Source organism: Bos taurus, chromosome 22, assembly GCF_002263795.3.
Source record: "Bos taurus isolate L1 Dominette 01449 registration number 42190680 breed Hereford chromosome 22, ARS-UCD2.0, whole genome shotgun sequence".
Lineage (NCBI taxonomy): Eukaryota > Metazoa > Chordata > Mammalia > Artiodactyla > Bovidae > Bos > Bos taurus.
This window is the reverse complement of record NC_037349.1, coordinates 52,086,633-52,102,353: the sequence shown is the minus strand read 5'-3', so window position 1 is coordinate 52,102,353 and position 15,721 is coordinate 52,086,633. Positions and strand designations below refer to the sequence as shown.

At 52.7% G+C, this 15,721-nt stretch overlaps 1 protein-coding gene across 2 annotated transcripts; it reads right to left on the bottom strand.

Moving 5' to 3' along the window:
- Nucleotides 1–296: 296 nt before the first annotated feature.
- Nucleotides 297–12,663, bottom strand: CSPG5 (chondroitin sulfate proteoglycan 5). Of its 2 annotated transcripts, XM_059879514.1 has the most exons (6): nucleotides 12,410–12,663; nucleotides 10,621–11,731; nucleotides 7,628–7,816; nucleotides 5,719–5,794; nucleotides 3,887–4,023; nucleotides 642–817 (listed from the first exon to the last, which is right to left on the bottom strand). In XM_059879514.1, the coding sequence occupies exons 1-5, from the start codon at nucleotides 12,504–12,506 to the stop codon at nucleotides 3,913–3,915; spliced, it is 1,584 nt and encodes a 527-aa protein (XP_059735497.1). In that variant the 5' UTR covers nucleotides 12,507–12,663; the 3' UTR covers nucleotides 642–817; nucleotides 3,887–3,912.
- Nucleotides 12,664–15,721: the final 3,058 nt, after the last annotated feature.

Here is a 15,721-nt window from a genome sequence, read left to right as displayed (position 1 = left end):
CATTGTGGACACAGCCAGAAGGTGGCTATTTGCAAGCCAGAAAGAGAGGCCTCACCGGAAATCAACTCTGTTGTCAATGTGATATTGGACTTCTAGCCTCCAGAAAGTTCAGAAAATAAATGTCTGTTGGTTAAGCCTCTCAGGCTGTAGCATTGTTACAGCAGCTCAAGCAGACTAATACATAGACCATTTCTCGGATATGAAACGTGTATGAATACACATCCTCAATAAAGGTAAGAATTCAACTCAAAGTGACAAGAAAGGGTAGGGAGTAGACACAGGTACACCAGGAAAAATGGCTTTTTAAAAAGTTTTATTTCAAGAACTTTTTTTTTTTTTACCGGTATTTCAAAAAAAGGTAGGTCAAAGTACAAAAAAAAAAGTCAGTTGAATAATAGCATAGGTTTAGAAATCACAGCAGCAGAAGCAATGTACAGACAGCACAGACAGAACAATCCAATGTATTGTAATTCTCTTCGGGTTCTTTGCTTATGGTGTGTTTTTTCCCTCCTGTACAAAATACACCAAGGCATGCCATGAGATCAGAAAAAGAAAGGAGTTTAACAAATGGTTACAAGAAATAGAATCTGTACAAGAGGAGATAATGCTTCTTCTTCCCCCGCCCCCCGCCCCCCATTTCCTCTCTTGCTCAGCTTCAGGTTAAGTTGTTCTGAAGACAGTTCACCTCCAGGTCGGCCTGGTCACCCTTGCCACCCTCGAGTTTGGGCGACATGGAGTTCTGGATGTTAAATGGCTCCTCCTCTTTCAGGCAGGACTTGAGAGCTTCCTGGATTTTGTGGGGAGCGCTAGAATCATCCTGGAAGAGAAAGATAAAAGCTGAGGCAAGAGTGGGAAGGAGACAATGGGTGGAGGAATTAAATAACATCTCAGACTTTTCTATTTTACTAAAAAAGGGTAAAACTGAGAAAAGGAAGAAAGTGCTGAGGCTTGGATGAACCAAAGTGACTCATTAGCAGCTACACTTTCAGAACATCATCCTCAAAAAACACTGGCCATGTACGAGTGAAAACCCGACAGGTAACTGCGTTACAAATACCTATAAGGGAAGCCAGACAGGGGAGAAACAGTCCTTTTTAATACTCAGCCTGGTCCCTCTAAAGCCTCACCTGCTGGTGAGCTGTGCCCGGCCCCTCTTCACACGGCCCTCCATCCTGAGGAGTTCTGCTCTCGCAAAAAGGTCTTGATCAGGAACATGACTTGTTAGTGTGCAAACAAGGCTGTGGTCAGGCGCAGAGCTGATTCCGGCAGAGTCAAGGCCCCTCTCCCCACAGCAAATTCACGTTCTCTGACTAGAGGCCAGAGATGTGCGAGCCTATCAGACTTTATCTACCACACAGACGCCGACTTACACGGTGCTCCCTCAGTCTAAGGCCCGTGCTGCTGGTTTGCAACCCCTCTGTGATGGGTCCCCGCGCCCCCTGCCTCTCCGTGTTGCCTGCAGCCCCAGGACTAGCTTCTGAGCCTCAGTGAACTTGTTAACGCTTCCCAGGAAACCCACACCAGTACATTCCTCCAGCTCTGTGTTCAGAGAACTCTTATAGCAACACCTTCTTCCCACTACTCTTCCTTCAGGAGTCCCTGAGCAGATTTTACCCAGGGGGCCTCGGTTCTTTCTCAGAAGCCCCAAATAGCTATTGTAAGTGCTCGGAATTTTTGCAGATCAAAGAAGCTGTGTAGCCACCCAGGCAGGTTCATGGAGGGCAAGAAGGGTAACTTGCCTATCTGACCAGCCAGCTCAGCCCTTTCTTGCTTTAATCACTTCTGAAATTCAAGATACTCATGGTGATTAAGGACCAGGACATTCTCTACAGAACGGTGAGCCCAAGTCCATGCTGCCTGCTCCTGAGTCTGACCTGTAACGACACTAGGTCGGGCGAGGGACTAGTTGGAAAGTAGGGAAAGGCGCTAGAATTACATCAGACGTTACGGGGGTTCAATGTACTGTCCATGTAGAAATCACTGTGACCTGCCCCCGCTCCAGCCTCACTGAGCACTGTCGCAGAAGGCCAGCTTGCACAGAGCATTCTGAGAGTTTCAAAGACTTCAGGAGTGATTTACAGACAACAGCGGAACACACGCTCCCCAATTCCAGTGTGTATGAGACAAGCACAAGGCGAAATGAACTTCATTCTGTGTTGAGGCAGATTTCAGGCAAGGCCGCTGCACACAGCGCCTACAGGAAGTGGGTATTTTCTACCCCTGCTTGGAGAGGCTGAGAAAAAACTGTTCAGTGGTATAAATGTGTATGTGTGAGATGGAAAGATCGACCTGATATATTAAGTGTATTATGTACACACACACATAGGTTTTTTTTATGGAGAGGAAGCAGGATGAGGTAGAGCTCGTGTGAGGTGTGGGGGAAGATGTTGGATATAAACACCTGAGACCCTGAGTAGAAGGGACTGGGGATCACAGCAAAATTTGGAGCAAGACAGGATGGCCTACACTCACCTCTCCTCTGACAAGGATGGAACTCACTTTCACGTTTTTCAAGATAACTACCCCTACCCTGGGCCCATCACACTCTCCTTGGGGGCATACAGGGGCACAGGGATATTCTCCTAATGTGAAAAAGTGAATTCAGTGAGTTGTATAGACCTGGGCATCAAAACTGATGCCATGAAGGTGGGGAACCTAATTAAACCTGGCCTCTTGAAGATTTGAACAGAGGAGAAAGCTGCCTTCCGGGCCAATGGGTGGGAGAAGTCAATCCTACAAATCAGGAACACAGGTATCCAACAATGCTATGAGACGAGCTAAGTACCTTCAGCAGGTAGAAGAGGTGAGGGCGTGTCTAGACCAGGATGGAGCGATTCTCATCCACGTTTTTGCTCCAGAACTCCATCCTCTTAGGCCTAGGGTGGCTGAGTCCCTCAGCTGAAGGCCCCTCTGCCTTTGATTTGGTGGAAGTCCCTCATCGTGAGGAAACTGGACCTCCCCCTGGCCTAAGCCCTGGGAACTATTTCCAGCTTTCTGTCCCAGCCATATGGGCATCCTTCCGCCAGGAGTTCAGGCCTGGATGTCTTCTTGTTCAGACACAAGCCTCTATCAGAAGGGGGCGGGCAGCCAGTATTTTACCAAATATATGGAGGAAACAGAGACTGGGAAGTAGCAAAGATTTAAACCGGTGGGTAGGGTGGGGATGGGAAACATTAAGGGACCTCCTGGAAGATCTGTCCACTCTCAGGAGGACCAAGTCCTCGCCACAACACTGCTGACAGCACAGCTGGGAGACGGACAGGGCGGCTTCCGGTGCTCAGACAATTCGCCCACGGAATTAAGGTGACTTCCTTCATGCCATGCAGTGGGAGGTGCCCAGCCTTCTACACACTTGCCATTCCTCCCGGAAAAGGGCAAACCTTCATAGCAGGGGCTGAAAAGCCACAGGCTTTTCCTTTTCCTTGTGAAGTTTCTTTCTGAGGCTGGCTGCTCAGTGACACAAGACCCTCACACACTCAGCTGCTGGCTCACCAGCCACAGGGTCCCACGTCACTACAGAGGGCCCAGTCCAGGAGCAGCACAGAGTGATGAGCATAGCAGGGGAGAGGGACGTGCCCCGACACAGACATCAGCCAGGGACCCTTCCCCGACCAGACCCAAAGTGGTACTTTGATGTTTGAAATCTTTTCAGACAGTGGTTTATAGAGATTATTGGACCTGAGTAGGAAAAGGCCCCATTCCATCTCCTTGACTTATGCAAAAGAAATAACCCCTCTGCTAAAATAAAGAAAACTCTACAAAATTTTAGGAGATGCCAAAATCAACAAGGTTTTTTTTTTTTTTTTTTTTTGAGGGGTGAAGGGAGAGGGATGGTGAGACTAGCTGCCCCTGTTTCAGGTCCCAACTCATCTGGAGGTTCTCTCACTTTCATCCTGCTGCCAGCAGCACTTGTCAGCAGTCACTGCGGTGGCTGAAGCAACGGCCAGGGCTCCACTTCATCATAAGGTGGTAACTGTCTTCACTGTCAGTGCACAAGATCTTCACTATGACCAAGTCTGACTTCTGGGTGAGGTGGAGGGAATGAGAGGTGAAGTGGAAAATCCAGATGCTGGACAGGAGAGCCACCCCCCACAGGCTCAGGGCTTTGGCAGAGGTGATAGGATGTACCCTGGGGCACAAGCTGAGGGAACGATGCCCGTGGAAATGGCCCCCAGGATCCCAGAGGAGCCAGAGAGCTGAGTGCCGCCCAGACAACCCCAGGGCCCTTCTCGGGCAGAGTACACCACGGCTGACCACCCTGCTCCACTCTGTTTTTGCTCTGCCATATGCTGAACTCAAGGTCAGTCGCAGTTTTCCTGGAGAAATGCCTTGCTTTCCAAAAGCTGGGTCCGCAAGAACTGGAGACCTTTCTGTTGGCTCCTGCAACCAAGGCCTCCAAGAGATGCTATTTCCTTCCCCTCCATCTTTGTGAGGAGGAAAGGTGGATGTACCAAGGCTGCCAGAAATGCATGAATCAGAAGCTTTGCCAAGGACCCTTGCACTCTGTGGATAATAAACATCCTGACTGCAGGCACTCCTCTACAGGTCAGGCCTGTTGTCCCTCATGTATGAGATGGCACATCAGACAGTGGGTCTGAGAGACCCCATGGCAGGCCACTGACCACCAGTAATTCATAAATGACAACTACATGCACATCACTGCCAGGGGCTGGGTATGTTGGGATGGGGTGTTCCAAGACAAGGCACATCCTACATCCTTGTGGGTTGATTGGAGTGGTCACCAATCTCAGACGTGACAGGACATCTTGTTCCCTTGACAGTTATGCTCATCTTAAACTTACTAGTATCTTGGTACATACCACATAAAATATATTTGTTCTCTATCCTTTATAGCAAAGTCTTTAAAAAATTAGCTTAAATTGGCCTTTTTTATTTCTTATTTAAATTGACTCCTTTTCTCCTCCTTCTGCAGGTCAACTTGTTCTTTTCTGGGGTTTGGTGAACAGCCTCATATACTATTATTTTCTCCTTTGTCTTCTGGGGATGTGCTTTCCCCAGTTATAAAAAAAGGAAATGGTCTATCAGGATCTCTTATTGGGTTTCAGCTTACATTTATAAACCCATCCTCATAAGGACAGATTTATACCTACACTTATGGTTCTGCCAGTGTTCTATGCTTCCCTTTATATCAAAAACTTTAAAAAACTATCCTAGATTGGCCTCTTTCGGTGTATATAACCAGTGTATATAAGCCTGCTAATTTTTAGGGCTCTCAAAACAGTGTCAAAGAGATTGTTTTTCCGGCAATCCCAGAGGTTTTCCCATTCACCCCAAAGAACAAGCACCATCTGCTTCAAAGACCAGCGAGAAAGTCCCTAGCAAGAAAAGCAGAGGCTTTCTTCTCAGTGTAGAAAAGAAGACAAAAATCAGACTTCTAAAGCTGAGATGAAGCTAAGAATCATACGCTATCCCAGAAATGGCTCTTCTGTACTTTGTGCTATTTTGCCTGTCCAGGAAGTGACACGCCATCACGCCCTTCTTCTCACTCTTATGGTCCGGCCAGGCGACATTATTCAGACCCTCAGAGCTCTGAGGAGTGGCTCCATATGCTGAAGTGAACCAGAGATGCGGGCAGGGGTGGGAGCAGGCACAAGGGCAGATGCGAAGACAAGTTACCTGACAGATAGCGTTTCATAGCGAGCCCAGGCACAGGCAGTGAGGGGGAGGGGAACGCGGAGGGTCGCAATGCTTCCTTACGTTTGGGTGAGAGCCCTCGGCAATGGTGGACAGGGAGAAGTTATCGTTGTGGAGCTCAGATGGGGTCCGGAATTTGCTGGTTAGGACAGAAGAGAGAAGGGAAAATGTAAGTGAAACAATCACAGCGACATTTGATAGAAGCTTCACAGGGCAAGCGCTGTATTTCGTCAAATGTCATGGGTGTGCCCCTACTTGTTGTACCACTAAGAAAAACCTTCTGCCATTTAAACCATGGTCCAATCCTTTCTTATCACCTACAGTTTTCATTACACACTTTAAGGCACTCATTTAGACTTTAGATAAAGAACTGACAACGATATGAACAGCTATGACCACGTTTGTGCCTGCCAGACAATTACAACTACATCATGACTGCCATCTGGCCAACAGTGATTATAAGATGCCAGCGACTGTAAGACACAATCCAATTTCAGAGATGCTAATATGTGGGGAAAAAATGGGTATCTTAGAATCAATATGCGACAGCAGTATCTGTAGTACACTGGGCACATGCATTAATAGCGTTTGCAGAGTGGTAACAAGGCTTGGGAAAGAAAGGAGGTGTACAGAGGAAATAAGGAAGGTAGCATTTGAGCTGAAGGGCTGGGGGAGCCATGATCTGTGCAAAACGAAAACTGGTTCCAGGAGGAAGACCTAGAAGAGGGCCCTTCCCTGGACCTCAGCTCCTTCTCTCCCCGGTCATCAGCAGCAGCCCTGGTAGGTGGTCCCATTCCCACCCTGACCCTCCCCCCACCCCCTCAGTGGCGGTGTGAGGAGCCAAGGGCCTTGGCTTGTGATCACATGCACAGATACAGCCCTGCCTCAATGCACAGGCACAATGGGGAGGCCCTCGCAGCCCCAGGACAGTTAGCTGAAAGGCGGCAGAGAGCTGCTGGCATCTGCACGTCCCACGAGTTTACCCAGCAAAGGAGCAACAGATGGCGTTTTGTCCCTTTCCCAGGACCCAGGGCAAGTCCTTCAGTCCCATTCTCTGGAGAGCCTCGGGTCAGGGCGAGGGAATTAACTGGGGGGAAACAACAGGGGGAAAAGGGGGTGGGGGCGGTCCTGCATAAATTGCCTCTTGGGTCCTGAGGAAGCTGAACTCCAGTCTCCTTTTCTGACTCCTGTGACATTTCACAGGAGTTATACTTTGCTATTTGTTATACTTTGCTAAGTGATAACAGTGACTGTCTCAGGGTGGGTAAGGTCACATCCGAGTGTTCAAGGCATGGGCTTCAAGGGTAAACGCATGTTGATTCTCACAGGTGCTCAGCTGTCACTCCTCTGCTCAGAGAAGAGCTGAAATGAGACTCCACATGCCCATATGGCCCTTCAAATCCACAATGGAGGAAGTGAGGCCGAGGTCCTAGCACTCCCCACATTCTACTGAGAGGGAACGGGGACTTCCTTGAGCCCTCTGTTCTTCTGCCTGGACCAGGGTGGACCAGTTTGAAAAGCAACACACTGCTAAATCTTTTCACTGAAGAGGACGGCACATCTGAGGCAGCTGGAGGAGTCACTTCAGCTGATTTGGGAGCGAAATCCTCATACTGGCCTCTGGCTGTCAAAGACTTGGGAAGCAGGTGTAATCAGATGGGGGTGGGGGGCTGAGCGCGGTACTTAACCAGTTACTTGACCAGAGTCGGGAGCTGCTATACTCTGGCTGCCTTTCCTAAGCATCCTGAGAAAAGGTGGCGAGTGTGTGTGTGTGGAATGGTGCTGGACAGCTGCAGTCTGCCACAGGGGCCTAACCTCTGCTGCCAATTCCAGCACATTCTGTCTAGGAACGGGTAAGCTTGGGTGAATCTCTGGTATGAAAAACGCAAGCAGGGATGGACAGCAGATGCCAGAAACCCTCAGGACCACATTCCTGGATCCCACAGGGCGGGGCTGGCAGTCACAGACTCACTTGGTCCTACGCAGCTTGGTGTTCTCGGTCTTGAGCAGGTAGAGCTTCTTGGCGAAGAACACCGTCATCATGAAGAGCAGGAGCAGCACGAGGGCGGCCGAGCCGACGGCCACGCACATCACCTGGAAGTCGGTGATGATGGACTCGCAGCGCATCCCCTTGTGCCAGATGTAGTCCTGTGTGTTGCACCTGCAGCGGTGACAGGGTGAGGCTGAGGCGATGGGCCGGCAGCCGTGGCTGCAGAGCGTCTGACCCCTGACCCCGGGGCTGACGTCAACACCCTGCTCCTATGAGCAGCTAAGGAAGTGTGGTGTCCTCGTCTGTGCAGACTTTAGGGTTGCTATTCTTGCCTCATCTTTACAACCACACCAGGAAGAGTGTGTGGCACAAATGCATCAAGGGCGGTCGACACAAATGAGGTAAACGGGGCGCTGGCAAACAGAGCACACTGGCCATTCACAGGCCTGTGAAGTGACTGAGGGAAGGGAACCCCGTTTTCCACTTCAATGACAACAATCACAAGATTCCCCCGGAACCCCCCAAGCCCCTGCCCTGGGCTCTGGTGGGGGAAAAAAAAAAGATGAAAAACAAGATCAATAGGAGCTACCACCACAAAGTAGTAGGACCCGCCCTATCCTGGGGCATTGCAGTCCCATCTAGTTCACGTGGCCAACCAGACACTGAAAATAAGGAAGCGACAGACAAGGACAAGCACAAAGATGGATGTACATTCTCCCCCATCTCAGCAGCCCCCCAAGTGCTGCCCCTACAGCTTCCTGTCCTACACCATGAGAACTGTCATGAAAGCAGAGTGAGAATCAACCCTCTGGGTGGGTTTCAGTCCTTTTGTTGAGTGACTTTCTCCTGCCCTTGGGGACATTCCCAGGCTCCAACTCTTCCAATGACATTGCTGTTTCCATGGGAACCAGGCTGCTTCAAAGAGGAAAAAATGTGGAAGGATACAGAGGCAGGCAAAGGAGGGAGGACATGAACCTCAGGGTGAATGACAGAGGAGAAAGGAGTCCAGAAATGGGGAAATCAAACCCGGGAGAATTAGCCACTCCACACCTAGAAGAGGGCGGGGCTCTGTGGCAAGCAGTGAATTCTCTTATCCAGCTGCCCCTCTGCAGTCGTGGGAGGCTGTTGGAGGACAGCGGGGAAAGAAGGTCCCTCTAACAGAGTGCTCTGGAGAAGTTCTGCCATAGCTCTGCTCGTTTCTCTGCAGTGGTCGGGTGACACAGACAAAAGCATGCTGCAGTCTGCAACCAAGGGCTCGGCAGCCTCCTGTGAGTGGAATGTAAAACAGTTTCCAAGCTGGGGCTGGGCCTGGGTGTACCCGTCAGAGGAGGAATTTCTGGTAGGGAGGCCCAGGATGGGTGATCCTGGGATGGAAGCTGTGCAAGGGGGGCTGGAGTGGACTAGTGAGAAGTCCTCCTAAGGCAGGATCCACTGGATGATCCATGGTCAGTATAGGCATGCCACTCAGTGAGGTCATGTTTACTACTGGGGGGTCCCTTGATAGCTCCAGGAGGTTCTGGGAACTGTTCTAGTGCTTCAGAGGCAACGAGGGCTCCAAATTTAATACTCTGATGGGGAGCTAACTTCGAAGGTGAAAACTCAGGCCTCCAATAGGATGAAAGATACTAATTTTGCACAGAGATTTCATAGCTCCCAGGCTAAAATCATTACTATAGTCCTCCCTCCACAACTGGAGTCTGAGGAGCAAAATCAGGGTTTCCTTGTATTTCTGGTAGCCCTTAAGCAACCAGCAAGGTCTTGTTGCCGTAATACCTTGATCACAGTTCTTTTTGGCAATAGCTGGCCAGCTCCAATCAGAGCTGTGTGGACACATCTTATATCAGTGACCTTAATGACACAATCATTTATGGGAAAGAACTTCATAGGAAGGAAACTCAAGCTTTAATGACAAAGGCACAGCATGCATGCATTATATTATTCTTCTATCAGAACATTAAGACCTATAGAATCTGAATTCTTTATATACCTCCAAAAAGACCCAGAAAAAGAAACATAGGGAATGGCACTTAAAAAAACAGAGATACCCAGATTACAGAAATGTTTCACTCTTAGGACCGGTGGAAACAAGTCCCAGAAGACTCTGAGGTCTACTTGCCACTTCTAGGGGCTGTAAAGGATGGAGAGAAGCAAACCACTCAGCCCTGGACATGTGCTTCATCCAGAATAAGAATAAGCCCGTGAGCTCTCCAGCAGGTTAACTACCTTGCCGTGAGGGCAGGTATAGGGGGTTAATTACCAATGAGGCATGGGCTGGTGGCTGCACACAATATCCTTACTCTGACACTAAACTCTCTGGGTCTTTAAAACATGTCAGACTGAGTATCTCCAGGAAGACAACAACAAAGGTAGGAGGAGTAAAGTCACTATCCAGAACTAAGAAATGCCAAATGTCTGCTGTGTGAGGAAGGACACTCTGCTTGACTTGACCTGTTTGAATGGCTGCTCTCTGGGTCTTTATCCAATGAGAAGGTCCTCATTCGTGCCACCTGAAGCACGTGCCCCCCAGGGTCATGGAGCCCTTCTTCTGCCTCACACATGGCTCAGAGGGAGTGGTCAGCAGTTCTCTCTTCTCCCAGGGCGTCTATGGACCTTCTTCTGCAAGTTTAGCTAGAACTTGCCAACAAGAACCTGCCATCAAGCCAGTAAAGGCCTTTTCCAAAATCCTTGGCCAAGTCCTTTTGTTTCGCCTTTATAGTGTACTGGTTTGGTAAAGGGCACGACACTTAGAGGAAATGCACAATCTTACTTCTGAGGAAACTCTCCTAGTGATGAGCTCACAGGAAGTACATTTACGCTGTTAGTCTGTAGAATATTTACTGGGACCATCTCTTGACCCATAAACACACAAGCTCTGGGAACCTGTCACATCCCCCTCTCTGCTGAAGCAGCCTCCCATGCCCCCTTCAGGAGTTCTCTTGACAAACCCCCTGGACACCTGCCTGCCACATCCTTACCTGCAGAAGGCCCCAATGTTCTCCACCAGGTAGCACTGGCCGCCATTGTGACAGTAACTTGGGAAGAGGTCGCACACTGACCGGCAGGAGCCGTTATGTCTCACAAAGCCACTGCGGCACACGGTGCCATTCTCGCTCGGGGCCAGGTCCCTGCCTGGCTCTCCTGGGCGGGGCCTGAGGGCGATGCTGCTGCCGGGGATCATCCCCAGAGTATGCTGCGGAGGGACAGCGTGCCACCGACTGGTGGGCTGGCCTGTCCCGGGCCCCAGACCAGGCTTCTCAGTGGGCACTAGAAGGTCATTTTCATCTTCCAGGTCTCCGCCTCCCACTGCATCCTTGTCCTCCTCTTCTTCCTCCTCTTCATCCAAGTCATCATAGAAGGATGTGGTAGGGTAGAAATCAGATTCATCAAATGGAGTGAAGTCATCGTATAAGTCAAGCAGGCTCCAGGAAGGAGTCTCTCCCCCGGGATCAGGGTGGTGCTCTGAGGTACCTGGCGACCCAGGGAAGCTCCCCAGGTCGGCGCCACGGCCCTCACCATCCAGTCCTTCGAAGTAGTCGATGTCAATTATATCTGACGCTGGGTGGGGCTCCAGTGTGCCCTGAAAGGGGTACGTGGGCTCTGGCCCGTGAGGGTCAGGTGTGCTGCCTCCCAGGTTCAGCCAAACCTCCATGGGGCTCTCCTTGGGGAGTTCGGGGCCTGGGCTCGGCTTGTCGCCAGGAGCTGGGGAGGGTGGTTCACTGGCCTCCGTAGCCTCGAAGGTGGCTGCGGACGTCGAGGACGTCCCAAGGGCCTCGTCGGGAGTCGGGAGCGTGGCTGGAAGGGCCTGGGTGTCGCCGCTGCCCGCCTCTGCGGTCACTCCGCCCAGGCCTGGGCTCTCGGCCTCCAGCCAGGCTGTGCTTGTCACCGCCGCCGACGCCTCCAGCGCCTCCTCAGCCCCGACCCCAGGGCCCACCAAGGCCTGCTCGCCGCCGGGCGCAATCCGAGAAGTCTCATCTTTCCCAGCTGCTGGTGGGCCGGCCTTCTCCCTCGTGTCGTTAGCACGCGGCTCCCACGCCGGGACGCTCTTCACCGGCGTGTCTGCCTCGACGGCGCTGCCCGCCTCAGGCACTGTGGGAGGGAGGGAGAGGGGCGGGGCGTCAGCGACCGCGCGCGCGTTAGAGCTGGGGCAGCGCCCCGCCCCGGCCACGGCTGCTCTCTCAGACCCCGGCCAACCTTAAGCCTCAGCTTCAAGCTTTCCCAAGGCCACGCCCCATCCTTAAGCCCCGCCCCTAGCCCGCCCAATAAGCCCGAGAACACACCCGACCAAACACTTTACTAGCTTAGGCCCCGCCCCCAAGCGAAAGGCCCCGCCCCCGACATCACCCGCGCTCTAACCCGGGCGGCCCTCAATTCCGGCTCCTGGCAAAAAGTCTTACCTTCGGGGCTCCATTCCACACGAGGCCCCGCCCCAAAGTCGCACCCTTAGGGCTCCGCCCCGAACTCGCATTCTCGTGCCCCGCCATCACCTCCAGGTCCCGCCCCGAAATCTCACCCTCAGGCCCCGCCCCAACAGGCCCACCCCCAGCCAACACCTCGGTCTCCACACTCGGGTGGCGGCCGCCGAGTCGCCTCCAGCAAGTCCCCGCATCTCCTCGTGCTCCCCTTCCCCCGCCCGGGCTGCAGGCAAGACGCTGCCCCGCCCCCTTGGCAGAGCTCGCGGACACCTCTTGTACCCGAAGCCAACGGGACCCTGGCCCAAGGTGGGGCGTGAGAGCCACTGGGGTCTCGGTCGCGGTCTGTACCTACCCGGCGCGGCCCCAGAGGCGAGGACCAGCGTAACCCCCAGAAGCAGCAGCAGCGGCGGTGGCCCCCGGCCCGGGCCCCCGCCCTCGGCTCGGCCCATGGCGCGGAGCCCCGACCGCTGTCCGCGGTCTGCCCGGCTGGCTGCGCCCTCGGCTCACCGGCCGCCGCGCCTCCCGCCCGTGCTACGGCCGTCTCAGCCCACGATGGGCAAAGGGAGAAGCCGCATGCCGCCGCCGTCCGCCGCTGTCCCCGGCGCGCCGCGCCTCCCCGCCTCCCGCGCCGCCGCTGCCGCGCTCAGCGCCGCCCCCACCCCGCCCGCCGCGCCCGCCCCGCCGCACGTAGCTCTGACGCCGGCCCTGCTCAGTCCTCCTGCGGTGGGGACAGACAGACCCCCGGCTCTGCACGCGGAGACAAACGGACGCGGGGTATCGCGCGGGCAGGCGCACAGCGCCGCGCGTGGCATTAGCCGCCAGGTGCACTGGCGGGAGACCTGCGGGGCGGGGCCGTGGTCCCGCCCTCCCAATGGAAGGGCTGGCACGGGCCCCCCAACCGCGAGGAACCCACCCGCCAAGCGGCGAGCACAGAGCGGGGCGCCCAGACACCCGCAGGCTCGGGGCGGGGCTCGGAAGGGCCGCAGGGGGCGCAAGCCCCAGCCCGCGCTGTGCCAGTGAGCCGAACCCAGGGCACACGGAGCTTCTCGGATTTCCGCACCAACCCGGTGTTCAGGGCGAAGGGTCTCCGGGAGGTCCCCGAGAACCCAAGAGGGCGGGGCGGGCGCTGACAGTGCCAGGCAAGGGGGCGAAGTGGACCTCCCAGGCTCTAATCGGATCAGACCTAATCCGTCTGCAGCCAAAGCCCCAGACCTCGCACAGCCAGGCCCGCTGGAACGCATCCTGGGGGCAGGGGTCAAGAATTTCCCTCCTCAAGGCAGCCTAGGGTGCGGCCTGTAATCCCGGTTCCTTGTTCCCTCTCCAAGATACATCGCCCCCGATTCTTCCCGGGCCACCAAAGCTCAGGTTGGTGGGTAGTCCCGGCGCTTGGTCTCTCAGTCGCGTCTGACTCTTTGCGACCCCAATGGACTGTAGCCCGCCAGGCTCCTCTCCATGGAGATTCTCTGGGCAAGAATACTGGAGTGAGTTTGCCATGTCCTCCTCTAGGGGATCTTCCCAACCCAGGGATCGATCCCGCATTGCAGGCGGATTCTTTACTATTTGAGCCACCAGGGAAGCCCAGGAAGACTGGAGTGGGTAGCCTATCCCTTCTCCAGGGGATCTTCCCGACTCAGAAATCATCGAACCGGGGTCTCCTGCATCGCAGGCAAATTCTTTACCAGCTGAGCTACCTATCCCTAAGAGACTAGATCAGAGTCTAGGGAAACAGCCTCTGCCAGGCCAGGGGTTGCAGTCTGTGGGTCCTGTCCTAAGGTCACTCTGCAGTACAGAGCCACTCATCTCCAGATCCCTGCTTGGTGGTGGGAATTGCTGCCTAGTCACCTACTTTGTCCACCAAACCGACTGTCTGCCTTTTGATCTCTTAACCCTAATGATATTCAAGGTCACTGCCGGAGATGTGGGAACTCTGGTATTTGAGACACTCCCATTTCTGTCACTTGGGACCCACATAACTGACCAAAAACTGTCACTAGTACATGTCTCTGGATGGGGTTGCCTTGATTCAAAGCCTGTTTCTTTCACTGGAACTAGGTCTACTTGCTCGTCCTGGTTGGTCCCTCCTCTCCCCATCTACCTGGCAAATCCTTTAACCCAGAAAGCTCAGTTCCCATAACCTTCCCATCCAGGAAGCCTTCTGTCTGACCCAGTAGATACTTTTGCCCTGATCTCATTGTCTGTCTACAATAATTCCCTACTAGACTGCAAGACACTTGCACAGGCAGCACCAAGCGCAGCTGCTTAAGGTGGGTAGGAGGCATAAATGAACGAATGGCAACCATCTTAGTCCCACCATAGAACTGTGGGTCTAGAAGGGGCTGATGTGCCAAAGCTCTTTTCATGGCTTCATAAGGCCTCTGGGGACGGTATATACCACTTTGAGATACAACTTTCTCTGAGCAGAGGGCCAGGCAGAGGTTTGTACTTGCCTGTAGCCACAAAGGTACTAATGGACCTGCCAACACCACCTCTTCTTTCCTGTAGCTTTTCTCTGCATGTTTTTCGGCCTTACATCCAAGGCCTTGTGTGTTGCTTTGTGTGTCTCCTTGAGTCTTGAGTAGCGTTGTCAATGTGAAGGACCTTGGTGGACATGCCCACCTCCTCCTTCCTGAGGCCAGTCTTTGTGGAAAGGCGGCCTCACAGATGGGTCCTTTGGTGCCTGCTGCTGCTGCTGCTAAGTTGCTTCAGTCATGTCTGACTCTGTGCGACCCCATAGATGGCAGCCTACCAGGCTCCCCCGTCTCTGGGATTCTCCAGGCAAGAATACTGGAGTGGGTTGTCATTTCCTTCTCCAATGCATGAATGTGAAAAATCAAAGTGAAGTTGCTCAGTTGTGTCCAACTCTTAGAGACCTCATGGACTGCAGCCTACCAGGCTCCTCCATCCATGGGATTTTCCAGGCAAGAGTACTTTGGTGCCTAGAGCATGACAATTACTCCTGTTTTTCACAAGAAAGGTCTGGGTGGGGGCTCTTTCCACACCCCTCTGTTAAAGCTCTACCTACTCCAGTTTATATTTCTGTCATATATTCTGTTAACACTTAAATATATCCTTTTAGATTCAATTTTTGATTTATGTAAAACAAGCATATGGTATAAAATATGAAATATCTCCTTCCTCAGTGACCTTCCTCCCTTCTCTGGAGACAAGATTCTATTACTACTGTCTTCATTTGGGGATTTTATATTAACTATTATCAGTTTCATTCTGATCCTCCCTAGATCTCACCAGCAATTTCAGAACTAAGCACAGCACACCTGGTTAGGTGATACCTCCATAAGCCAGAACCTCATCAAGGCAGTGACCTTGAGACAGTCAGTATCCTGTCTCATATACATGAAAGTAGTAACCATGGAGTGTCAAATGAATGTGGTTCTGTTTTTCTGGGCACAGTGTGAGGGTAGGCTAAAAAAGAGAAGGGAGAATATGTAGAAATTGGAAAGTGAAAGAAAGGTAAATAGACTACTATCTAGAGCTTACACTCCGTGTCCCCACATTCAAGTCTCCTGGACTTGGGCATCAGGGATGTTTTAGGCTATGGCTTCTGCATGCCTCTCAAGTTCCCATTGGGTTTGGCAGAACCAAGGAAGGCACGAGGCCCACTGCCATGGATATAGCCTGCCACTCTGTGCATAGAAGGCCCCTG